Genomic DNA, 27627 nt, shown 5'->3' on the forward strand with positions numbered 1-27627 from the left:
ACAGAGCCCTCTGTTTCTGCAGGCCTGGGACCCCTAGTCACCACCAGACATCCTGACCCATCACAGAGGAGTTTACTGTACATCTTCAAGCCAGTTTCTTCTCCCTCCACCCAGCTGTGTTTCTCCATCCAATGTGAGAATTGGAATAAGAATTTCTGAGGTCCCTCCCAGCTCAAACATCCAATGATCCCAAAGCTCTGGGCGAAGGATTTCCCCAGCTATTTTGCAGCATGCGATTGCAGACACAAAAAGGAAAAAAAAAAAAAAAAAAAAGGGAAAGAAAAAGAGAAAGAAAGCACATTGCCGGAAAGGCTGCAGTAAACTTCTGTGTTACTCTTCTGATTGTCTTTGTCCAAAAAGTTGTCTTGGAAATCAACCTTCAGCTTCAGAGAAAAGGACCCATCAGTCTCAGAAGTCAACAGGATGTTCACCTGGTCCAGGGTGTGGTTTTGTTTGTTTCTTTGTTTGTTTACACTTAATTTTAGAGTCGACATTGTTTTCTGCAGCATTCACCTGAGAAGCTGGAAATCAAAAGCTGGCAGAATGTTAGAGCTGAAAAGCCCTTTGGAGATAGATTCATCTTACTCTGTGTTTCCATAAACGGGAAGAGCGAAGGTCAAAAAAAGTGAGCAATTGAGTCAGTTCTAGGAGGCAGGTCGCTTGCCTGTCAATTGCAGGCTTTTTCTAACATATGACTCCACTCCGGGGCAGACCTGAAAAGGCCTGTTTTGGTCTGCTGAAGGAGCTTCTATTTCAGGAGCCCCAGGGGAAGACAACAAGGAGAAGCCCAAAGTCCATCTTCCATGTGGCTGGGATTAAGACCCTGCTAGTGCAAATATATCTATTTTCTTGTTAGAAAATCTCATCACAGCCCTGAGAGATATGTAGGCAGGCTCCCTTGAAGTTAACATCTATGGTTAAGAAAGTGGGCTAAATTTGTGCCTGGATTTGAATTTTGGTTCTACCACTAACTAGTCGTGTGATCCTAGGCAAATTACAGGGCCTTAATTCTGTCATTTGTAAAATGCATATAATTTTGATATCCGCCTCACAGTTATTGTGAGCACTCCATGATTTAGTACATGCAGAGTCCTTAAAACGGTGCTCAGCATAGAGCAGGCAACCAATACATGCTGCTCTTGCTGCTACTGCTGCTGTTGCTTGCTGGGGACCTACTATTTCCCGTGTGCTGGGAAATCTGCTGGGATTTATTTGAGGATAAATAAAACATGCTTCTCGCCTTGGAAATCTTCAGAGTTTAAAGAGATAAGACTGGACTCTAAACAACTGTAATCTAACTTGACAAGTGCTATAACTGAGGTATAAATAAGGAACTATACGGACACATAAGAAAGAGCAATTAATTCTGCCTGGGGAGTGAGTAAAGGCTTTCAGAGGAGGGATGATATTCAATAGTGGCTTTGAAGTGTGTGTAGTATTTCACAAAATGGGCAGTGCAAGGGTGGTGGGGGTGGGTTTTCTGGGCAACAGCATCATGGAGGGGGAGTCTACAACATGTGGGAGAAAGAGTTGTCTGGCATGAAGGAAGCACCACTGTATAGATACCAGGGAAGGGAGCACAGAGAGCAGTGAAATTGGTGGAAGCAGCGGAAACCAGCTTCCAAAAGCCTTTGTAAGCTGTGTCAGCCTTGCTGTGTCAAGGGAAGGTCCCATCCTGTGGATCCTGGACAGCATGGTGGGTGGATAAGTAGTAGCAGGGTGATATGGTTGGTTTTTCCCCTTTGGAAAGTTAGTTATGGGGACCATTTTTATGAATGAATGTGGCAGGGCCAGAGGCGAAAAGACTGGTCATTGGTGCCCTTTCTCCACCAGAGGAAGCAGAGGTTTCAGTCAAGTCCAAGTAGCAATTGTGTTGCTTTGTAATTGAGTACACAGAACATGGAATTTTAGAGATCAGTCAACTCCTAGTTGTGATGTACAACTGGATGCAGGACCTTGAAAGGATCTTTCAAAACCTCTGGGCCTCATTTTCTCACCAGAGAAAATGTAGTATCTCTAATCTCATGGACTATCAGGGTTAAATGATATTGTGACTATGAAACCCTTGGTGGATATTATGACTGTGGGTGTCCTTAAGCTCCTGGGGCCCTTAAAGGTCATTCAGTGCAACCATTCAGTACAATTGCGGAGGAGGAATCCGAGAGTCAGAGAAATGTCCAGTTAATTGGAGACAGAGCTGGAATTAATCAGATCTTCTACTGTCCCTGGACGGTGTTTGAAGGAAACACAGATCATCTCCACAGATAATAGAGAGTCTAAGGGATTCTGCTAAAATGGCAGACCCCCTTTAAGGTCAAGTGGGAAAAGGGTCACTTGTCTTTCAATTCCTCCAGGAATACTTTCAAGCTAGTGGATCAGCATTTGATGTGAACATTTTAGTCATTAAAAGTAAAAATTGTTTATTTTTTATTGTGGAAAGAGCACACCATGAGATCTACCCTCTTAACAATTTTTTAAGTGTATAGTACAGTATTGTTCACTATAGGAACAATGTTTTACAGCACAATTCTAGAACTTACTTGTCCTGCTTAACTGAAACCTTATGCCTGTTGATTAGTAACTGATCCCTTTTCCTTCCCCTCATCCCCTAGCAACCACCATTCATTTCATCTTTGGTTCTATGAATTTGATTATTTTAGATACTTCATATTAAGTGAGCTAATGCAGTATTTGTTTTCCATGACTGGCTTATTTAACTTAGTATAATGTTCTCAAAGTCAATTCCTCTTATTGCAGATTGCAGAATTTCCTTTTTTAAGACCAAATAATATTCCATTTTCTTTATCTATTCTTCTGTTGATGGGCATGTAGGTTGTTAACACATCTTGTCTATCATGAATAATACTGTAATATACATGGGACTGGACAGAAGGGAAAAACAGATTTCAGCTCCATGGAATCTGTCCTTATCGCCTTTTTAGTTTCCCTAGGGAAACCCAAAGGCTAGAGGCTGCCAGTGTTTCTAGAGCACTCTTGATGTGTTCCACAATACAGGGAGCAATGTGAAAGGAGGCAGCAGGTCTTGTTCATACCAGTGTGGCAGAAAGGGGAAATGGAAGTGTTCATCTATTGGGCTGGAAGGCTGGGAAGAACGTCAGCATCACTGGAAGGATTTGTGATGCAAGAGTTGGGGATAGCAGGGAAAACAGTATGGCTCTGCATGGGGTGAAAGAAATGTGCAGAGTGGGAAGGGGGAAAAGGTTGAGAAAGATTGGGAATGTCACTGGAGCCAGTGTCGCTGAAGGAACTGGAGGAGGGGAGATGATGAGTGAAGCGGAGCTTTAGAGTGCTGGCAGGGAGAGCTAAAGAGGCCCCTGGAATGTGTGATGGAACTGTCCTGCATGTCTACTTCCAAAACGTTTCAGTAAAGTCCACATTGCTCAGCAATGCTTTATGGAGTTAGATTTGCCTTTTTGGAAGGCAGAAAAAAAAACACAAAGGTCAATGAAAACAGAGCATCCCCATAAAATCAGTTACCTTGGGGTTCATACTTGTATCCTTAGTGACCAACATGTGTGATGGGCAAGGCTCCTTTGTTTTCAGTTCTCTGAAGCTTGGCATACCACATGCCATTTAGGCTGCCAAATGAGCAGATTCACACAGTGTCTATAAAAGCAGGAGGCTTGTAAGGATTTGCCTCTCTCTTCCTCTCTAGCCTCCCTCTACTTCCCCAGGAACATAGATGATTTTCAGATCAACTAGGGCTTTGGGCAAAGGTTCAGCTGGATTTGTTCATTCTTTTCTGATCTGCTTTGACTGTCCTTGGTCAGGATTGCAGCCAACTTGAAACAAATGCAAAACAAAATAGGAAAACAGAAGAATAAAATAATAGTATGTTCCTCTAACACCCTGTCTAGTGCTAATAGAACTGACAAGCTAGGAGGAAACAGTATTTAAGCAATAAGAGGGCTTTGTTTATGTCAGAGACTCCTCTAGCCATAAATACTTCAGATGCAGACATAAGACCCCCAATCCAGCCTTCAGAGATGTCCTTCACCAAGCTCTGCTGGGAGACAGGCAGCTAAGAACACAAGGGGAAAGAATTCCAAAATGATACATGTCGAATTGCTGGCCTGGATTTCAAATTCCATAGATAGTTTATGCAAAGTCTTGCACTGTTGTAAAGTGTAACAGAATCCACTGGCAGATCTGCCTAAACTCGGTCCCAGTTGTTTTTGAGAAAAATAAATAAACTTAAAAAGGTCTTCCAGCACATTTAAGTGTGAGGCTCCTAGAGATTTGAATAACTGGAGTCATTCCTTAATTCCTAGCAATGGGATGGTTGATTCATGGCATGTTTATTCTCAAAAAGTTACCAATGATATTCAGATAATTAATACTGTGCTCTCAGAACCCATCAGTTCCTAGGGCCGGGGTGAGGGGAACTTTGGCAGCTAACACATTTCAATACTTTCTGATGTTTTCAAAGCAATGAAACTCTTTTCTTAAATGAAATATTATAAAAAGGCAGCTTGATAGGTAAAACAGGTGAGTAGAGATGCTCTGTTTGAAATAGTAGAGTGGAAACTAAGCAGGTCTTCTCTACATCGTGAACCAAAGGCCAGCTTCTCCGTGGAATCCCAAGAATCCATGGAAAACATGAAAACTTGTTGTCTAACCCAACATTCAGATTTGCAAGATAAACTAAGGGCCAAAAGGCAAGATAACTTGTTCACAATTGCATACCACATTTTGAGCAAGCATGGACTAGAACCAGGTTTCCTTAATCCAAAGCCAGCTTACCACTGTACAACTTCCTGAGTGACATTATGCAATTCTCCAAAGCTTCTTGTCTTCCTCTGTTGGAGGTTTCCAGAATGAATTGCTGAAGATGTTAACAGGAAGAGAGACCGAGTGAAGGGTATATAAAATAATCTGTATTATCTTTGCAACTTTACTATATGACATTACTTCAACGAAAGGTTTATTTAAAAATAAAAGTATTAATGCTTGCAACTGCTGATCACAGTGTAACCACATGCTTTGATTCGTGTCTCATTATTTTAAAGATAATTGAAATTTGACATTTTCCAAGAGCTCCTTGAAGCCAGAACTATTGCAAGAAGTAATGGAAAGAGAGGCATTTGAATTTGCACAAATTTATAGATGCGATTTCCATGATGGAATATTGCATAGAATATAGGTGGAGTTCTCAGCAAGATGATGTCAGGAATAAGAAGGATGGTCTGTCATAGAAAATTCAGAACTGGTCCAGTTCATTGGAGCCCACTGTTCTGAACACGTTGTTAGGAAAACTGATGTTGATGGCTTTATATCTATTTTCAATGGCTTTCTAAGCTAATAATTTGGATTTTAAAAAAAATTCATAAAATTGCATAGGATGATATAAATCAAAAACACCTATGTATAACAGGTGTATGCACTACCTGCAATTAACAACTCTATGTTTTGTCATATTTGCTTCATGTCTCTTTCTGTAAGAAAAATAACACACCACAAATAAGACTGAGGTCCCTTTTTTTAATCCTGACTCACAGTGTCATTCCGCTTCCTTGATACACAGAGGCAACTACCACCCTGAATTTGATGTATGCTTCTCTACTCTATTTTTAATTCACATGAACTGCTGGGCAATATATAGTTCTGCTTTGTGTTATTTTTATAAATGACATCATAATGTACTTAACCCTTTGCACCTTGTTTCTTTTTTTCCACTCAGTGTTACGCTTTGCGATCGCTCCATGTTGATGTCTATGAACTCACCATTAGGGCTTCCTTTTCATTTGGCTAGGGACCATACTGAGCCAAGCGTTAAAATATTTTTATATCATCCTTGTATATGAATACAGTTCATTTTTCTTACTGTTCCTTTGCCACATAGAATTCCATCATGTGACTATTTTCTATTTTATACAATTCTCCTCCAACAGGAGAACATAGAGACTATTTCCAATCTTTTCCTACTATACTTATTGCAGAAATGGATATTCTTAATCCTTGTGTATCCATTTTTTCTTTTGTTTTTGCTTGTTTTAGGTGTTTATGTTTGTTTAATCTTGTGGAGGATGTATCACTTTTTTTCAATAGCATATGAGAGCCTCAGAGCTCTCCAGGTCAGCCGTACTTTTCAGATGAGTAGAATGCACTGAGAAGATATGAAATGACAGGCCCAAATTCACTGGGAGGTTTTGAGAGGAGCCACATTAGAGAGCAGAGGAGAAGTACCAATTTGGGATGCTCTTCTACCAAAGGTCTCACGAATTTCAAGGACTGCTCAGCTGTTTGTATTCCTTTATTGCACTGTTTGTGTTTATATATGCATTTGTAATTACTGGACTAATGTCTGCACAAATTGCCTGCTCTAAGCTCTTCAGCATGTCTTTTCTACCATTTTGTCCCAGAGTGTTTGACAAGCCATAGTTATTCAATAAATACCGTTCAAATGAATGAACCAATAAATGAAATAACATTTGAATATGCAAGAAACTCCTCAGTTTGAAGAATTCTGCTTCTCTATATATGTTTCCTCTTTCTTTTAATACTATTTGGTATTATCTATCGTTGAGAATGAATTTGTATGTGTGTGTGTAGGAGTGTGTGTGTGTGTGTGTGTGTGTGTGTGTGTGTGTATAAAGTTTTGGAACTGATTTTCTTCGTTGATGGGGAAGCAAATGCTAATGTTTTCACAGTCTTTTCTCTGTTGTAATATCACTCGGAGCACAATTTACAGATTTGTTCTAAAATCGTCTGCTTGACATTCAAGATTCTATGAGATCTAATTCCTCCACCCACCTTTTCTGCCACTGTCCCTAAGTCTTAGTAGTAACAGGCATTTTATCACAACCTCAGCATTCTGGGTTTCTGCTTTCCTCTGAGCCTGACTTCTGTTCCCTCTGCCTGCAATGTCCTTCCTCCTATCACTGTGCTACTCTTCCAGGCCCAACTGAAGTATCAACTCCTCCAGGATGTGTCTCTGTGAGAATATCTCTATCATCTCTACCATCAAAGTACGTTATCTATTATATCCTTAACAGCACTGAGGATTACTTCTTCTACATTAGAATGTGAGCTTCGGAACCAGATTCTGGTCTTTTCCTCCTTGTTTTTCCCTGTGGTGCCAAGAGCAAAATAGGTGAACAATACAGGTTTGTACAATTGAATCAAGTTGCACTTCTGATACTCTCTAAAACATGATTTGTTTTGCCTATCTTTTTCCAGGTGTGTCGAACCAAGGTAATAGATCTCAGTGAAGGCATTTCCCAGCATGCCTGGTACCCTTGCACCATCAGCTACCTGTATTCCCAGCTGGCTCCCAACACTTTTTGGCTCCAGGTAAGCTGAAGCTCTGAGAGCTTTGGAATCTCAGGCAGCGAGCCACAGAAAACACTGACTCCCATGACCCTTCCTGAAGATGGGTTGTCTACCTGCTGAGGGTGTTAATTGTACGAACAGGAAACAAAACACTTAGCAGTGTGATGCTTCCTGAAATGGAATCCTAATTGCTCATGGAATGCCCCCACTGAGCTCTTGTTTTAGCAAAGAGTTCGGATGTATCTTGTTTGCCTGGAACCTCCTATTCATTGTTCAAGATCCTTTAAAATGATCTGTTCCTTTTTGAACCCTTTACTGATCGCCAGAGGAAGACGTGACCATTATCTTCCTTCTTGTCCTGCGCACGTGAGGTCGCTTGTTGGGTGGCACTTGTCACGTGGTATTACAGAGCTGTCTGCGGTCTTTCTTTCTGGCTAAGGATTGTGGATATTATTGCATTTTGGTTGACGTGTCACTGACCTACTTTGAACTCCCCAAAAGGCCATTTCTTATTTAGTTTTCTCTCCTCAATGCTGCGTGCAGAGATTGACATGGAGAAGTGACAGATAATCATGCATACCATTTTTGGGGGGTTTTAGTGCGCACCAGGACCTTTGCTACACACTTTGCTCTCATTATCTTACGGGAACCTCACAGCAATGCTGTGATATACCTGTTCTTTTTTTTTTTTTTTTTTTTTTTTCTGAAACAGAGTCTCGCTCTGTTGCCCAGGCTGGAGTGCAGTGGCATGATCTTGGCTCACTGCAACCTCCAGCTCCTGGGTTCAAGTGATTTTCCTGCCTCAGCTTCCCAAGTAGCTGGGACTACAGGCATGTGCCACCATGCCTAGCTAATTTTTTATATTTTTAGTAGAGATGGGGTTTCGCCATGTTAGCCAGGATGGTCTCGATCTCCTGACCTCGTGATCTGCCTGCCTAGGCCTCTCAAAGTGCTGGGATTACAGGCTTGAGCCACTGCGCCTGGCCTGGTTTTTTGTTTGTTTGTTTTTTAATCCAGCATTTAGAAATGATGGAACTTAGACCCAGAGTGGCCCAGCCATTCACTCAATATTACACAGCTAAGTAGGAGCAGAGCAAAGACTGAAATTGGGTTTCTAATCTCAAAGCCTGTGCTCTTCACTGTTCGATTCCATTGCCTCTTCCTTCCAGTCTTGGACCCCTGACGAGTAGTAGCCCAGTTCTTAAAAATGCAGTTTCTCCACAAATGCGTTCCAATGTGGCTGCCTCCGCACCACGTGACTGAGGGCACATCTGACCCTCCTATGTCTTCTCAATTTCAGGCATATTTTTCTCAGCCGATGGTTGCCGCGGCAGTCATTGTCCACCTGGTGACAGATGGGACATATTATGGGGACCAAAGGCAGGAGACCATCAGTGTGCAGCTGCTTGATACCAAAGATCAGAGCCACGATCTAGGTAAGCACGGCCTCTTGGGTTTGGCTTGCTCTCGGTACTTGCTTCCACCTCTGCCCCATAACTAGTTGTGAGGATCAGCTTAGAATGAGCCCTTCCTTCCTTCATCCTTTTTCTTGCCTCTTTTCTATTTGGCCTTCTGGTTGCCCTCAAATCAAGATGTGTTTATATATCCAGAGAAATCTAGATCTGGCAGAGACAGGGATAAGGGGCCAATGGCCAAGCACTCCCTTCTGCCAGCCACCTTTAACCTCAGGCATCCCGTATCAATCCCCAAAGACCCTGAAAAGGAGAGAGACAGTGTAAAAGCCATTTCCCCCTTGTACATGTCAGCACCTGACACCCAGAGAGAGGCACTGAGAGACCCCAGGTCACACGGTAGGTCAGGAATTACAAGTTAGGTTGTCAGTGTCATAGCCTATTGCTTCTTACCCTATAACTGGAGTGTTCACAACCCTCCACCCCAAGTGGGGACTGTATCACCAGTTACAACCTGTGGAGAAGTTCCCAGTGGGAATAGGAATAGAAATGATGTAGGAGTAAGGAGGCAGTTGAGGCGTCAGTCAGGTTCTACCAAGTGCCTGAGTGCAGGGCCAAGGGGGAGAACAAGGGCTGGACTTGTCACTGGTACCACCCCTTTGCATACCCACATGCACTGTGGTTCAGAGGATACGGCCTGAATCCAGAGCTGATGGCTGAGGTTTGAATCCTGTCCCACCACTCTGTCACCTTGAGAAGGTGAGCAAGCTTCCTGTCCTCACAGCATGTCACTTAGAGCCTCGTTTGCTTCATCTATACAGCAAGGACAATGATACCCACCTTAGAGTCGGAGTGCGCTATTATTTGACGCGGTTATAACCATACCTAGCACAAAATCAGACCCTAAGACATTCCTATTGTCGCTAAGAATTTCCTATGACACCTGCCCATTTCCAATCTACCCTGGAGAGCTCTGGGCAGTCTGGCTATTCCAAGCATTTGAATTCTTGACCAATACTGAAGCCTGGACTTTAAAACTGTGTCCACACCATCCTGCAGAGAATGCTTTTCAAAGACTTGTATGAAGCAAGCAGGCAAGGGGTCATTTCAGGGTCAGAAAAAAGCCAAGGGAACAGGGAAGGTTTTCTTGTTTTGTTGTTATGTTTATTTACTGAGTTAGTTTTAAAGGCAAGGGAAACGTATGAATGAGGAAGAGAAAGGACATCCCTCTGGACTTAGCAGGATTCCTAGGAAATTTCCCTAAGTGAGAAACAAATATTTTTGTTGTTCTCGTGGCATGACCCAGGACTCTGAGGAGAGGTTTTTCAGCAGAGTGGGGAAAAGTCTGGTTCCACAGACCCTCTTTGGATCCTGCTACTGATGCCTGAGGCTCTTCTGTTTTTTCCCTTCACCCCCCGCCCCATCACCATCTTTCCCAGTTCACAGCATCCCAGCATTCTGAGGCGTCTTCACCTCTGGAAGTGAGAAGGGCATCTGCTTCAGGCTTCCTTACATAGCAAGGAAGACTTCTCCTTACATAGCAAGCCGGCCAGGACCCAGTTAGGTTTATGCCATTTTCTGGATGTGAAAACTGAGTTTTAGGGGCTGTCTGGAGTACCATTATTAGGAAGCGGTTACATCAGCATTTAAACTCAGGTCCACACAGCACTGAAGCCAGCTTCTGTTTTGCCAACTCCATCCTGCCACAGCCTTCCTTTCCTTTTGTCCCTTGGTGTATCTTTTCTCCCTGGCCCTCCCTCTTCCTTCTTGGAGAATAGGAACCTGCTGCCTGCATTAGGAAAAAACTGAGGACTCTTGAGTGAGGCAAGCTTGGATCCTCCTTAAGAGTTTGAGTCATGCCTGGGCCGTGCTCCTATGGAAAGCCGCCCCTGCCCACGATTCTCAGCCTCCTCTGCAGACTAAGCAAGAGGCCCTTCCCCCCTCAGGGCTGCTTTCAGGTTCACAGATGACTTAGGAGAGTGGGCTTTTTATCCTGGGAAGTGCCTGTTGCTGTGAATTATTTCTGTCACTTTTCCAACTGACCAGGCAGGCAGCCTGAAACCCAGCAACTCAGACCAACGAGCCCTACAGCAATGTGGGAAGGAGGCGAGAGCCTGGGTTGTTTGGCTGAGGGGTGGCCATCTGGGGGAGGGAGAGGGACTTTGGGCAGTAGGTGAAGGGGAAGCTTAGGGAGCAGGGAGGCAGGGAGATTGGAAAGATTTGGAAACAAAAAAAAAAGCAGACAAACTTTCCATCAGACTCAGAATCTTCACCGGCCGCCCAATGGTGCTTTTGTGTGGTGACATGAAAGGGTCTGGGGGCTTTGGGAAGGGCCTGTTGGGGAGGGCGTGATTGACCTTGAGTAATGAGCCTGGCCCCTTGGCCCCTCTGTCTCCCTTGACAGGCCTCCATGTCCTGAGCTGCAGGAACAATCCCCTGATTATCCCTGTGGTCCATGACCTCAGCCAGCCCTTCTACCACAGCCAGGCGGTACATGTGAGCTTCAGTTCACCCCTGGTTGCCATCTCGGGGGTGGCCCTCCGCTCCTTCGACAATTTTGACCCCGTCACCCTGAGCAGCTGCAAGAGAGGGGAGACCTACAGCCCTGCCGAGCAGAGGTAAGGGACCCACGGCCTACTTGTCCCAGGCCATTTGTAGCCAAGTGGAGACAGTGTGATTTTGAAGCTGGGTAGCCATTTGTGTGGCTGTAAAAGGTCTGTGCATTTCCCCCGTCTCCATCCATCCTCTAGCCTCTGGCCGGCTCTGCCTTTGGGCTTGAGAGGCCCATGCGTCTCTAAATTCCTGGGGCAATTGAGAGAAACAGGGTTGTGTGGTGAAAAAAGAACCTCCTCACCTGGCTTGCAGTGGCAGAATTGGCAATAGCTTGCAGGGTGACCCTGGAAACATCAGTTTCCTTCTCTGAGCCTCAGTGTCCTCATCGGAACAAAAAGAGGATTAGCTCTCCCTTATCTCTGAAATACTGGAATATTCTGCTTCCTAGGTGGCACAGGCGGAAGGCTTAACCCTCCTAACCAAGGAGGATAGAGACTGGTATTTGTATCACCCTGGTTCACCATGTACATCAGGGATAGGTGAAATCCCTCTGTCTTCCACAAGCCTAGCTCCTATGGCCTCACGAGTGGTCAAGAGCCTGTCTTTCGACTGTGTGACATCACTCCCTCAGTGCTTTTGAGCTGGCATCTGCTAATACACCCAGTTTGGAGCTATAAGGGAGTGGAGTTTCCCCAAAAGAATACAAGCTTTGGGAATACTCTTCTTGGGTTTGAACCTCCACATTACCGCTTCTTAAATGTGCGTTCTTGGTCAAGTCACTTCAGTTTTCTGAGTCATAGTTTTCTATTTTGGAATAACAGATAAAATCTACTCCACAGGGTGGTGGTGAGGGTTAAATATTGCGCTGTAGATAAAAGTGTTCCTGCAAACTGTTAGGCATTATGCAAATATAACATATTAAAAGAGAATATTTATAACCTTCTTTTGATGATGATGGTGCTGTTTCTCTGCACAGAATTTTGTGTAGAGTTCTGAAAGTTAGAGCTGGAAAAAGCTTCAGAGATTATCTCATGCATCAGACATGTCCAAACTTCTGTGTTGCCATGTAGAATCACAGGGCCCAGGAAGGGGAGAACTTGTGCAGAGTTGCACAGCGTCTCTCAGATTTGTTACTGAGAACCAGAAGGAGAGAGAGTTGTGATTTTTGTAGGCTCCCCAAGAGTGAGGCTCTCTGGAAGTCAATTCATACCTGGGGGGAAAGAAAAGAAAAGGAAAGAGGGGGACACCAGCCTTTCCCACGCCCCTGTTACCACAGAGGACACAGAAGGTGGTTGCAAAATCCACATTGTTTAGCACCTACTGTCTCTAGCTTCTGTTGTGCAAAGTCTGTCACAATCTTTCGGAGGCAAGAGCGTCTTAAATATAACTCATTGTCATATTTCACTCTAAAAGGATGTTTTTATCCCTTGTTCTCCAGACCCTGTAAAAATAAGTTAATTCTCAGAGCCTGGGGAAATGATGTCAATGAAAATTCATCAGATTGTTTCCACAAGACTTTCCCATTCTTATTCAGCCATCCTGATCAACCATATGTTGACTGAGGACTGGACTGACTTGTTAGAATTCTCGATGAATGGCGCCTGGGCCCTAAGTAAATAGTAGGAAATATTTTACCTTTAAAACATATCGATCAATATGTGTTTGTTAGTTCTTTGGTTGTTGGAGGAACACTGAATGCAGGGAAGTGCTGACCTGTATCTGACGAATTATGTAACCTCGGATTAGTCATCCCCTTCTCTGGCCTCAGTTTCCCCATCTTTAAAATGACGATAGTGGTTCACATGGATTCTCTGTGGTTCTTTCCAGCTTTAACAGTCTGTGATTCCCAAGAGCTGGGAAAGATGAGAGAGGACAGTAAGGTACAAACACTTGTTGATCCCCAATAGATAGGAACATTGTCTGGTTTTATTATTGCACCTTTTCTGGGAGGTATAGCTCGGAGAAACAGAGTGAGTGAGTCATGACCATCCAGGCAGTAAGAGGCAAAATCCTGCTTTGTCTGTCCCTGAAAGCCATGCTCTGCCCACCACAGCAAGGCACGAGTAGCAGAGGAATTTTCACAACTGGACCCATTGGAGCATTTATTCAGTGGAACTCCGAGTGAGGGGATGGAGCTGCAGCTCTGAGGTCTTTGGCTGACTTGTTCCTGAGCTTGGATCAGGTTAGGACAGGCTGAGTCTTGAGGGCTGAGACTGCAAGGCTGCAGCATCTCCTCCTGAGTGCCCCAGTGGGGAAAGCACAGCAGCTGTTCATGGGGCGCTAAAGAGGCATTCAGCAAAACAAGCAGGACTCTGCAAACATGCAAATGCATTAAAGCAAACAAGGGAGGAAAGAAAGGAAAAATAAACAACAACTGTAAAGAGCCATGGGATGTTTTCCATCATTCCCCAAACACCAAAATAAATAGCATCAGTTTTTATGGCACAAATTTCAGCTGGTTGTGGCAGAAACATCCCACTTTACTCTCAGCTGTTCCCAGGTAGGGAAAAGCACTGTTTCCCCCCTCTCCTTTTCTCCTCCCTCCCACAGCCTGTTCTCGTCTCCCTGCATCTCTACCTCTCTCCCCAGTCCCTTTTCTCCCACCTCTCTATCTCCTCTCTCTCCCTCTCTCTCTCTCTCTCTCTCTCTCGCTCTCGCTCTCGCTCTCTCTCTGCTTCTCCTACCTCCTTTCTCCTCCTCACTTTCTGTCTCTCCTCCTGAGAGCAGTGTGATGCCTACTATCGTGCCTTGGGAGGAGCACTACCACAAAATCAGTTTGGGCAATGTATTCCACTCTAGCTTCAGGGGTCTTCAGTCTTTTTGCAGTGCTCGTGTAAATTCAGAGACCCAAGAAAACAGGATCAGGTTTCAAAGGAGAGGTCCAGTTGTGAAATTCTAGTCAAATCCCAGCTCCACACCAAGCTGTGGAAAGAAGAAAAGGTGGGGAGAGGAGCATAGTGGTGGAGTGGAGGGTGGTGAACAGGCTTCTTTAATGAGAAAAGCTACAGTGGTGATATTGTGGCTCTAGTGTCTGTCACACACAGACACACACACACACACACACACACACACACACACACACATATCACGTTTATCCACCGTTGTGGTTCTAAACAGAAATTGAACTGTTCATTATAATTTTTAGAAGGCCAGCTTTGGGAGGAAAATAAGTTCTTCACATGGCTAGATTACCTCTTTCAGCCAGGGAAAACTTAGAGTGTTGTTTGTTGGTTGGGGGTCTGGGTACCCACAGACTGGAGCCAAGCATTTCTAGAGTCTGTGCCCTGATGAGACCCCATGTGTGGACTATCCCATTAAGTGATGATATAGGGATTCATATATAGGATTTGGAAGACAGAATGAAGCTGCTCTTGGCCAGAGACCACAGATTGCTCAGATCGCTGCCACAACCTCATCCTGCTTCCCCAACCCGCAAAGGAGTTAGTGCCTCTCAGCACACTGGCTGGGAATCCCTACTCTGGGGAACATACCTGCAAATGGAACTGCTGTGACTTCACATATGTGTGTCTTTGACTGTGCTGAATACTGCCTGACTCTTCTCCAAAATATTGTCCAATTCACAGCCCCATCAGTGACCCACCAGAGTTCTAGTTACTCCGTATTCTTGGCAATGCTCGATATTGCCAAAGACTCCTTTTTCGTATTTTTCTCATTTCAAAGGGTTCTGAAATTATAGAGCTGTGCTGTTTTGTTCTCATAAAATCATGAGGCCTGAAGCTGGGGAGGGCTCTCAAAGATTTCCGGTTCTATGCCCTAATTTGAGGATGGGAAATCTAAGGTCCAAGGAAGGGAAGTTACTTGCCTGAAGTCACCCAAGTTGGGGACAAAACCAGCACTGGAATCTAGTTCCCAGGAATCCAGTTATCTTTCCTCTTCGTCAGAGGTTCCAATACTCGTGTTCCACAGACCATATTAGTCCATAAACAGCCTCTCTTTGGCCTTTATTAGTTATCTCCTTTAATTAGTTGCCAACATTTAAATATCAGGAGAGTTCATATTAAAAAACAGAATACTTCTTGGAACTCTTTAAAGAAATGAAAAGCTTTGAAACCATCAGGCCCTCCATCCCACTACGCAACCTTGGACTGGAGCAAAGCACTCTGCTCTTTGGCCAGGCGTATCCCCTCTCCTCAGCACACCCCACTCGCCTGAACTCTGCAGGCCACTGAGCTTGCATCATTTAATTTTCAAAATCTTGCCTCCTTACCACACCGCAATACTGGCTCCTAGAAATCCAAGGTAAAGAACCTGTTAGGATCATTCCCCCAGTTGCCATATTTCTGGGTAGAAAAATGGGGTCCTAGAACAGTAGCCCTTTCTTAGTTTCACTTCCAAAGTGATCTTGCAGAACTGATGCCAAGAACAGTTTTTCCTCCATTTTCCAGTGTGGAGCACTTGTCTTCTTTATCCTGATCTGAGCAGCCCAGAATGATTTATAAACAGCCTTTCTGTTATTATCTCTGCTCCCCTATGGCATAATTGCAGCTAAGTAGCAGGGCACAGCAGTTACACTGTGAGTCAAGGAACAGAACCAGGAGAGGAATGCTTGTCAGCACTAACTTCTGGCTTTATCCGGGTTCCAGCACTCTCCAGGTGTCCTCTCTTATGCATGACTGGAGACCATTCTTATTGACAATGGAGACAGCAATGTGGGATTAGCTATTGGATCAGGTCATGTTTTACCTGTATATGGAACTTGAATCCATAGGTAAATACATGAAAAATATAGATAAGAAGAAAAGAAAAAGATGTTTAAGTATCTAATTAGTTCTGCACCCCCAGGACCTCCACTTTTGCCCAGATGTGAGCATCTGATCTATAGAATTATCTGCATTCCTTCCCATGCGTCCATCAAATCAGTCACCTTTTTCCCTTCAGAGAAGTGTCTTCATTTTTTCCTTCTTATGTTATTTTTATGGATTGCCCATCACCACTGTTAAATCCTTCCCTCATTTTTTTTTTTATGAAGCAACAGAGCCTTTTCTTTGTTTTCCTTGTTTTGCTTTTTGTTTTTGTGTTTCAGAAATGACAGGGCTGTGTCACAGAGTTATTTGAGAGGGTCAGTCAGGGTAATGTTTATCGTTTTTGGACAGTGTGTTCACACAACCTTTTCCAACCAACAGGACAGCAAAGAAAAAAGAGCAGGGACTTAGGGGACACACTGGCAGATCTCCATTGGAATTCTGTCCAAGCTGAGTGCCCTTGGGCAAGCAATTTAAAACTCTTAGTTCCAGTTTCCTGTTCTTGAAAATGGGAATAATATCACTACCTCCAGGAGCTGCTGTGTAGAATGCAAATAAGGTGAGGCAGGTGAAACACAGCGGCCCATGCCTGACACAGATCACCTCCCTTATCCCTTTTCTTCCTGTTTTCAAGCTGCGGGCCAGGTGCAGAGAGATGTGCTGAACAAGCAGGATGCCCCAATCCCCGAAGCGTATTCTAGAAGGCCTAAGAAATGTCCCATGAAGAAAAGGTTATCAGAGTTTAAAAAATAGTGTGTACCTTAGCCCCTTCTGGAAATTCTCAATGGGTTATCCAAAGTTTTGAGAAGTCCTGCAACTAAGAAAACTAACTGGTTTCATAAACTCAATGCTATCCTTACTCATGTGACCATGAAATCTTTTGGTCAGGTGACACATGAGATCAGGGACTATTTTTCCTTTTGTAGCAAAAAGAGACAGAGTAGAGAGGCCCATCTTCTCAAGGAGCTTTATAGCTCCCAAAAGTGCAGTGGTACAATCTCATCTCCCTGCAACCCCTGCCTCCCGGGTTCAAGTGATTCTCATGCCTCAGCCTCCCATGTAGCTGGGATTATAGGTGCGTGCCACCCCTCACAGCTATTTCTTTTTGTTTTTAGTAGAGATGGGGCTTCACCATGCTGGCCAGGCTGGCCTTGAACTCTTGACCTCAAGTGACCCTCCTGGCTCGGCCTCTGGGATTACAGGTGTGAGCCACTGTGCCCGACCTCCAAGCATTTCCCATACATTCGCCTTTCTAGTCTATAAACACACCAAGCTCCGACCTGTGCTATAATTTTGTACCTGCTCTTCCCTTTGCCTGGTTCTGCCTCTGTCCCAAACCTGTGTGTGGCTTATCCCTTCATTTTATCCACGTAGTAGTTCAGATGTGCCTTCTTCATGGATCCTTCCATGCAAAGTGCCTTGCCCCTCCCCACCAGCTGTCACTCTCTATAATTTCACCTTGGTTTAATGCCCTAACTGCATGCATCGTTATCTCAAATGATCTCATTTATTACTTTTCTTTGGCACATATCCTCCCTCCTGAAATATACAGGATAACAGGCATCTTGTTTATCCGCTCCGTCACTATATTCCCGGTGTATGGAACAATGTCCGGTGCTCCGTAAGGCCCCCAGGGAAGGTCTGTTGAATAGATGAATGAGTGAATGGTGTTTCACCCTCTTGACAATCCTAATAAATAAATTATTTTATTATTTCCACTTTACAGATAAGGCAGCTGAGGTTCAGGATGTTATATACATTTCCAAGGTCGAACAACTGATAAATGGCAGAGCTGGGGCTGGAGCCCAGATTTTCCTGATTGATACGCCTCATGCTCCTTCTATCTCAGAAAACAAAGCATTTCAGATTTTCATTTTCTATGAAGAAGAACTTTAATGTGCACAAAATAATCAGGGAGGGCACTGTTTATACTTTAATGGCTCTGCAACTTAAAAAAGAAAGTCATCTCTCCCTCTGGGTCTTCATAAGAACCCAGGTACCTTCTGGGACTGCAGAGTAAGAATGCCCAATCTGTTAGGCACAGGTCAGAAGAACAGCTTGGGAGCTAGTAACTTACAGAGTAAATCTATTTAAATTGGAACCATGCGGTTCCTTCCCCTGGTGCTTACACAATGTGAGCAGATGCATTGTTTGGTGTCAAAGCCCTTGTGTTGACTCCACAGCTACAGCCTTTTTGAGGTCTCCGCATGGTACGATGCTGAGGCTGTCAGGAGAAAGAAAAAGGGCAGAGAATTGGAGTGTCTCAACAAGTGTTCCTTAATGTCAGTTGCCCTGCATCTCAGGAGGGTATTGGAGAATTGCAAAGCTCCCATCAGTGAGAGTCTGAGATCTAAATTAAATGCTCGTTCTTTTCTGGGTACTTAAAAAAGTAAATTGGTTTGGGATATGGTTTGGGGGCTTTTAGCCCCCTACCTCCCCAGACTCTGCTTCTCACTATACTTTTGAGTAGTGGGTAAAGAATAGGAATAAGGTCTCAGTAAAACCCTCAGTTGGGTATCATGAAACAGAGAGAGAGAAAAAAAAACTTGCAAACCTTTTCTGACATTGATTTGGCCAAAATGTCTCCCTGTCTCCTAGATTAAAAACAGAAACATAAAAGCCTTGAGGTTCTGAATGCAAATCTATACATACTGTAGGCCAGGTGTTGGGGTCGACACAGTCAGAGGGGCAGATGTTAGAGAAAACTGCCCCCTAGACGTTCTCAGTGTTAGACAGAATCAACCTCTTTAAGGTGTTTAAGAGCTATTGCAAGGCATCGTCACCATTTGTTTCCTGCTATTTAGGAAGCATCTACAAAGCATTTTTATTGGCACTGCACAGTAAACCAACATGAAATAGGCATTATCTCTGCCCTCATGGACGTTCTAGTTCAGAAACATGGGACAAGGTTAATAATGAGGCCTTCGGAGTCACCTATCTAGATGGGCACTTAAACAAGTAACTTAATCTTGCCAGTCCCCAGTTTATACAACTGCAAAATGAGTAACACTTAGCTCATAGGGCTGTTGTAGCGATGGAGTGAGCTCTTGTATATAAGCAATCAGTTAATCTTAACTAATGTTATTGAGTGCTTGCCTACCTATAATACAAGGAGAATGATCATCCAAGCATGAGGATATTATGCTGTTTCTATTTGCATCCTTAAAGATTGCCCTGCAATCTGGTATGTTCCACCAGCAACGAGGAACTGAGTTTTTAATACATCAAAGATGAGGCAATGGCATTAGGGAAAGAAGGGTAGAATGCCCATGAGGGTGCTTGCTGAGGGACACAAGGGAAAGCTTCCTATAGAAGTTTTCATGATGCTTGGACCTAAATAATGGGTGGAATTCAGACTGGCAGAAAGGGAGAATTCGGAGTTGCAGCAAGGTGCAAGGCATAGTCTCTGTACAACTCCGCTAATGACTTGTAAGTTACTTTACAGTATAAAAGTATTCTCCATCCATCACCTCGGTTGAGTCTTGAGGCTGTATGAGGTTGGCCAAATTTGAGAGCATACTGAAGCTCAGAGATGTGATGTACCTTGCCAACTAGGTAATAGAGCGTAGGTGTGTTTATAACAGCAGCGACCTCTTATTGAGTGCTTAGTATGTTCCAGGAGTTCAGCTATGCCTTTTTTCTGATTTAATTCTCAAAATGATTCTTGTAAAGTACAAAAAGGCTTTTGCTCCACCTCGTGCCTGGCAGAAAAACACAATAAATATTCACTGTAATCATGGTGATCCCCGTCTCACAAATGGAAAAACCGAGGTTGCACAAGGTTTAAATCTGGATAACATACAAGCCTTTTAAGTGGCAAGATTTGAACCCTGGTTTGTCTGTTGCTATAACTTGTGCTCTTAATGAGAAACTTTAATCACTGTCTCTAGAGGCATTTTCAGCTCAGCCAGCACCCCTTTCTGTCCTTAGTCTCAAGCCCCCTGAAATCTTGGAGAAAGAGGTTTTTAGCCTTTATCTTCCAACTGGAGTGTGGCTGTCCTCTGAAGAGACTCCTTCTTTCCCTCTCGTTTCTTTCCTCCCCAGCTGTGTGCACTTTGCATGTGAGAACACTGACTGCCCAGAACTGGCTGTGGAGAATGCTTCTCTGAATTGCTCTAGCAGCGACCGCTACCATAGCACCCAGTGTACTGTGAGCTGCTGGACAGGCTACGTGCTCCAGATACGGCGGGATGACGAGCTGATCAAGAGCCAGGTATGCACAGGTGCTGAGCTCAGAGCCTCTCTGCAGCCCAGGGAAGGCTTACTGGGTGTTGAACATGTTGTCTGCTAAACACCCAGCAGCACTTAAAATAGTGCTGCCGCATAGTAGATGCTCAATAAATATTTGTTGATTAAATGAATGAGTGAGTGAATCAATTAACCAAGCAAGCAGTCTGGAATCTCTAAGAAAACGGGTTCCTGTGCAGAGTAGTGTTCCACACAATACTTACCAGTATTTTTGTATAGGTTGCCAATCTCCAAGACCATGGGGCTGAGTATTTTGGAATGAATATCTTACAATCAGATCTCTGACAAAACTGAATGGGCTGCTTTAGGATGAGATGAGCTGTCTGTCAGTGAGATGTTCATTCATTCACTAATTCATTACAAAGCATCTGTTCAAAGGAAATTGGATGCTATACTAGGTGCTAAAGAAAAAGAAGCCATTGGCTTGGTGCAGTGGCTCATGCCTGTAATCCCAGCACTTTGGGAGGCAAAGGCAGGCAGATCATGAAGTCAGGAGATCAAGACCATCCTGACCAACATGTTGAAACCCTGTCTCTACTAAAAATGCAAAAATTAGCTGGGCATGGTGGCATGTGCCTGTAATTCCAGCTACTTGGGAGGCTGAGGCAGGAGAATCGCTTAAATCCGGGAGGCGGTGAGCCGAGAGCATGCACTCCACCCTGGCGACAGAGCAAGACTCCATCTCAAAAAAAGAGAAGCCATTAAGATAAATCGAGTCCCTCCTCTGCAGGGACTAGTGGTGTCTAGTGGTGGAGGTAGTCAAACACCTCATTAATAATGGCCCCACTGTGTGATAAAGGCTGTCAAGGGAAGTGCAGGGTGTTGTGGAGGCACAGGGAGATTCAAGGGAGGTACCTTGGAAAAAGCGACATTGAAACAGATAACTAGACAGATCAGCAAAGGGGTGGGTGTTGGGGAGAAGGAAGAAATATATGCACTGGGCACAGACAAATGTGGGATTCCACTGATGATAAAAGTGCCACAGATGTTTTTGTTTTGTTTGTTTTATTTTTCTATACTCATCCAAGCAATGAGGCTGGAAGGGCCAGCTGGATCCACTGGTGCAGGGCCCTGTCAGTTTAGTCAGAAAGTGTGGGGTTTGTCTTTAGGACAACAGGGAGCTGTTGCAGGCAGTGACGTGAGCACATCCTGGTTGGCAAAGTCTCTTCTAGATACCCATGTGGGCGTAGCTTGGAGTCTGGCAGTAAGAATGGTAGCAGGGAGACCCCCTTGGACAGTCATCAGAGGGGTCATGGACGACAGGATGCATCCTGCATGAGATTAGTGGCAGTGAATGATTTGGAGTGATGTGGCAGAATGTTGCTTCAGCCAGATGGTGCTGTAACAGCTCAGGTGGGCCATGGGGGAGTGGCACAGGTTGTCCTGGGATTTGAGGATTTCTGTCACTAAATGTAGCCTTTCCCTGGGCTGGCCAATGGATTTTACCTTCAAACTGTAAGCACACAAGACACATTCCTTGTTGCTGGGAATGCCTGTTTGTACAGAACTTCTGGACTTCCTTGTCTTAGACACCTACTTCCGTGTGTCAGACGTGGCAGGCCTGAACTCCTGTAGAAACAATTCGACTGTTTTGGCAGTGAAGGACCTCACCCAAGCACACATCCCTTTGATGTGTGCTTAAGAGGGAAAATGTCCTTTGCTTTTGGACAGTTTTTGATCAGCATTTGGCTACTCCAGTCCCTTGGAAGCCTCCAGGCTACCATGATTGTCCATCGCTTGGCTCTGCGGCATGGCCTTGCCCTCTACCAGCTCCACCATCTTGTAGTTTGGTTAAAATCTCCACTTACTCTTTCATTTTTCCTAGGCTTTTTTCTGTCTTTGTACTTTTCTCTCTTGACTATTGAGCCACCAAATCGCAGAGTAGGGAGTGAATCCTGGAGCAGTTCTTGGGTTCAAACCAACCATTTTGCCAAAGGGAGAACTTAAGTAAGGAAAGGGGCTTGCCTGTGGTCTGGGAACATGGAGGAAAAGTATCCAGGCCTCCTATATCCATGGAGAGTGCCTACTGTGTGCCAAGCACTACAACAGGTTCTTAGTAACTCCTCTAGAGCTAAGAAAAGACACAAAAATCAACATTCGACATCCTACCACTGAACTGTATTTCACAGTCTGTTTATGAAAGAAGTCGTCCTGCCCTGTGAGGTCTCAAAACCTCAAGATTCTCATCAATAAAATGGAAATTGTGATCTGGAAGACTCCATAGACAGCAGTTAAGAGCATAGCCTTTGGACTCACGTCCAACTCATCCTCTTTCCAGCTGGTTAACTTAAGGCTGATCATGTAATGTCTATCGGTCTCAGTCTCTGTGTCTTTAAATGAAAACTGGAATATCTAATTCATGCAGGTATTGCGATCATTACAAGTCAGCTAATGTGAAACACTAAGCATTGGTCTCCTGGTGCCTGGACAGGACTCTGAGCTGTCACCTTGGGAAGTAAGGTATTTCTCCACATCTAGGGCTCGGTCTGCCACTCCTCACTATGCACGCCTCTGCTTTTCAGATGGGACCCAGCGTCACAGTGACCTGTACAGAGGGCAAGTGGAATAAGCAGGTGGTCTGTGAGCCAGTGGACTGCGGCTTCCCAGACCACCATCACATCTACGCCGCCTCCTTCTCCTGTCCTGAGGGCACCACCTTTGGCAGTAATTGTTCCTTCCAGTGTCGTTATCCTGCACAACTGAAAGGTATCTTGAGCCCCTTCACCAGCTCAGGCCCCCTTTGTCTACGGGAAACCTGCACCCAGGCCCTCTTTCTGGCTCTCAAACACCAAGGGTGGGATGGGGTTTAATCTATGCCCCTGACTTCTTCCCACCAATTGTATTTATGTAAACTGCCCTGCTGTGCAGATAAGAAAGAAAAACTAGACTGTGGATAATTATGGCAGTGAAGCCCTTTCTAATACCTTGGAAATCTGGCAAAAAAAGAAAAGAAAGAGGAAAGAAGTGAAGGAGGGAGGGAAGAAGGAAGAGAAAAAAAGAAAAGAGTTTCATTTGAGGCTGATGCAACTAATTCACTCTGTATGATTAGGGCCAGTAAGCCTCACGAGCTAAGTGTTACTATTATTCCCATTTCACAGATGAAGAAACGAAGCCTTAGAGGGTTTAGAACTTGCATGGTCGCTCACGCCTATAATCCTAGAACTTTGGGAGGCAAAGGCTGGTGGATCATGAGGTGAGGAGATTGAGACCATCTTGGCTAACATGGTGAAACCGCCTGTCTACTAAAAATATACAAAATTAGCCAGGCATGGTGGCACGTACCTATAGTTCCAGCTATTTGGGAGGCTGAGGCAGGAAAATCACTTGAACCCAGGAGGCGGAGGTTGCAGTGAACCAAGATTGTGCCACTGCACTCCAGCCTGGACAACAGAGCAGGATTCTGTCTCAAAAAACAAAAAGAACTTGCCCAAGGCTGCACCATCAGTGGTGGGGACCACACTGAAACTCAGGTCTGTCTTTCTCCAATGCTGGCTGCTGCTTGTTAAGAGGGGCCAGCTGGGCAGAGAAGAGCAGATGTGGACAGGAAGCATCTGCCATCCTCCTGAGTGAGGCACCGGGGCTATTGAGGGGAATAAGTCTGGCATATCGGAGAAGAGGTCACCTTTTAGGAAAAAGTGAGTAGCTGGCCTGGGTGTCCAAGAATGCTGGGACTAGATGTGGAATGTATTAACTCCAGACTATGAAATCACACTTCTCTCAGTCAATCAGAGGCCTTTGGGAAAGGGAGGTGTATACATTAGCATTGATTATTATAGCCCTCATTGTGGCTAATAATAATGCTTAATCAGAATGATGCAGCTCCTTCCACTGCCAGCTGTGGTTGGGGAAGAGTGACCTAGCTATGGAGACAAGGCCTTAGGAGGACCGTCATTTTGATAGGTGGCGATCCCAACTTTGCTTTTCCCTTGACCATACAGGGAAATATCTCTCTGGTTCCATATCGATCAGCTAGGACCAATTGCCGTTTCATGCAACTTGGTTGTCAGCATCATCTAGTGTTCAGAGTGCTGTGCGAAGGCACCTGCTTGGATCTACTAACAGCAAGAACTGGGCAGATGTCCTGCGGCCTTTCTCTTGAACTTGACATTGCCACCTAATTTGCCCTCCCACCCCCATCTCAAGCTAGGGGATTACAGAGGTGATCGATTTTCTTCAACTTTCTTCTTTTACTTGCTTCCCTTTCCTTCTTTCCACCTTTTGTTTTTCCTTTTATCATAACATGGTTTAAGCAAAAAGAACAATAGTTGTTTTTTTTTAATTATACTTGAGGTTCTGGGGTACATGTGCAGAATGTGCAGGTTTGTTACATAGATATACACATGCTATGGTGGTTTGCTGCATCCATCACCCTGTCATCTACATTACGCATTTCTCCTAATGCTATACCTCCCCAATCCTCCCACCCCCTCTCCCCCCCCCCTGCTATCTCTTCCCTAGCCCCCCTACGCCACCCCCAACAGGCCCAGGTGTGTGATGTTCCCCTCCCTGTGACCATGTGTTCTCATTGTTCGACACCTATTTATGAGTGAGAACATGCGGTATTTGGCTTTCTAAAAAAGAACAATAGTTTTTTTTTTTTTTTAATTTTTATTTTAAGGTCAGGAGTACAAGTTCAGGTTTGTTATATAGGTAAATTTGTGTCATGGAGGTTCATTGTACAGATTATTTTATCACCCAGGTATTAAGCCTGCCTTAATACCCATTAGCCATTTTTCCTAATCTTCCACCTCCTCCCACCTTTCTCCCTGTGACAGGCCCCAGGGCCTGTTGTTCTCCTCTGTGTGTCCATGTGTTCTTGTTATTTAGCTCTCGCTTATAAGTGAGAAGATGAGATATTTCTTTTTTTGCTCCTGCACTACTTTGCTAAGTATAATGGCCTCCAGCTCCATTCGTGTTCTTACAAAGGATATGATCTCATCTTTTTTATGGCCACATGGTATTCCATGGTGTATACATACCACATTTTCTTTATCCAGTCTATCATTGATAGGCATTTAGGTTGATTTCATGTCTTTGCTATTATAAATAGTAAAAGCACTAATTTTAAACAGTCAATAAATAATAATGATAATAATGATCAACCTGAAATCCTTTCTGCCTTCAGTTTTTGCCCTAACTGGCCCTCTCTTTGCACCACTTGTCCTTCTTAATCTGTCTTCTTCCTCTGTAACTTCTGTTAAGTCTACCCCTTACCAAGTTTACTTCCCTATTCCTTGCAATCTCCCTGTACCAGCCCTTGGCTAATGCAGCCTCCCAATTGAGTGCTTGTCCTTATCCCAGTTGAACTAGTGCATTTGTGTTTTCTCCAAACAATATTCTGTCACATTCTAACATGCTAGAGATGGTCAAAAACTCACAGACAGCTTTGGTGCAGGGACAAACAGGTTAGGTGATTTGTTCAAGGTCACAGCTAAATTCATACTTTATGCATTCAACAAATGAATACTGGGGACCTGCTGTGTACTCAGCAGTAGGCTAGGTTCTGGGAGTAGAGAATGTACAAGATACAGCCCTTGCATTATGATCTAGAAAGTGCCAACGCCATGAGGCAACTGCTTAGAATACCGGATTGAAGGTAGGACATTTCTCTCCTTGGGTTGTGTTCTACGTTAATGTCAATCTTTAAGGCACTCCCAAAGAGACTTAGTCTTCTGGGTAATCTTTCAAATGAAATAATAAAAATAAGTACATCTGTTTTGACACTGCTACAAGTTGACAATTACTTTAATGCTCATTGGAGGTTGGAATTTCCTTAGCCACATTTGTAGACAGGCTGAGCGGGATGTATTTTTTGCAATAAAAGATAAACAAGTGAACTTACAGGGTCCCAAAACTTGTTGGAACCTAATCTCTAATAGCACCTCTACCAGGAGATGTTACCCTCTACCAGGAGCTTCAGGTTGAGACATGTCTTCACTTTGCATCTTGAGTCATGTTTCCCTAGGAAATACAGTGGGGGAATGAGGACAGGAGACATGGAATTAACAAAAGTCAGCAGGCTGCTTTCTAAAGTCAGTTGCCACTGTGGACAGCTAGAGCTCAGTCCCTCCAGGAAACTTTGGGAGACAGTGGAGAACATGCCTCAGAGTTATTGCAACTCTGGAAACAGGCACATGAATCTAGCAACTCCACCACTGGTTTAGTGCTGCCTCCAGGGGCATTAACTCCTTGGTACTTTAAACTTGCCCTGCATATAGACAGACTAAGCATCCATGACCAGTGTAATAAGCCTCAGGCAGAGAGTTGGCAGTGCAGTAAGCATCTTTCACAGTATACGGGCCAGTGCCAAGAAGACAAAGGAAGGGCACAAAGTCATGTATCATACCCTACTCTCTTCAAAGCCACATGGTAGATGCAGGGTAACGGCTACAGCTGGTGCACAGAAATAATGCCCAGTTGAAAATTCTTGGAGTTTGTTACCTGGGTCAGGGGACATATCCATGGTCCTGAATTGCCAGTGTCTGCTTTAGCTGTAGTTCACTGCTAACTTTTATTTACCCTCTTCCAGAAATCACTTTTCTGGTTTGCATTTTCTCTCTTGACTAACATTTTGCAATCTTTATGTTCTCTTGTCACAGAAGAACCATGACTTTCACTTCATAATTTACAGTGTCCATAGCTGATACAATGTACTTTTTTAGAGTCCCAACACCTTTTCCACAGATATTTTATCTCTCTTGGGCAATTTGGAGAGAATGTGCTTCCTATACTGTTTATACAGCTCCACTCCCCACTAACCTTGTGCTTTTCCTTGGCACCCCAAAGCAATGACTGCCCCAATTACAAGGGTAATGCAAAAAGAAGTTTGTAGACCCTGGTATTCTGGATGCTTCTATGCTTCTAGGGAAAACAAATGAATCACCTTTCCACACACTTTACTCTTTTTACTTGATGTTAAGATACTTATAGTTGTCAATATCACAGTTTATCAATGTGGAATCCCCTATGGTGTTTACAGACACCAGTCTTCCTGTGCTAACAAGATGAATCATACTGACAAAGAAGAAAAATGAAAAAAATGAGAAGGAATAGGATAAGTGGAGGAGCCTGCATAAAATTGCAAAGTACTTTCTCCCCTTTCTTTCTTCTTCTTCTTTTTTTTTTTGAGATGGAGTTTTGCTTTTGTTACCCAGGCTGGAGTGCAATGGCATCATCTTGGCTCACCGCAACCTCCGCCTCCTGGGTTCAGGCAATTCTCCTGCCTCAGCCTCCTGAGTAGCTGGGATTACAGGCACGTGCCACCATGCCCAGCTGATTTTTTATATTTTTAGTAGAGACGGGGTTTCACCATGTTGACCAGGATGGTCTCGATCTCTTGACCTCGTGATCCACCCGCG

The 27627-nt window shown here is 44.2% G+C and overlaps 1 protein-coding gene across 1 annotated transcript in view; it reads left to right on the forward strand.

Moving 5' to 3' along the window:
• PAPPA (pappalysin 1) overlaps positions 1-27627 on the forward strand; it is a 255070-nt gene that overhangs the window by 178645 nt on the left and 48798 nt on the right. Inside the window, exons 11-15 of the mRNA XM_032251598.1 lie at positions 7201-7314; positions 8594-8729; positions 11110-11323; positions 20066-20234; positions 22792-22975. Coding sequence (XP_032107489.1) covers positions 7201-7314; positions 8594-8729; positions 11110-11323; positions 20066-20234; positions 22792-22975 — 817 coding nt within the window. The remainder of the gene's footprint in view (positions 1-7200; positions 7315-8593; positions 8730-11109; positions 11324-20065; positions 20235-22791; positions 22976-27627) is intronic.

Source organism: Sapajus apella, unplaced genomic scaffold (assembly GCF_009761245.1).
Source record: "Sapajus apella isolate SASKATOON/1434 unplaced genomic scaffold, GSC_monkey_1.0 scaffold76, whole genome shotgun sequence".
Taxonomy (NCBI): Eukaryota; Metazoa; Chordata; class Mammalia; order Primates; family Cebidae; genus Sapajus; species Sapajus apella.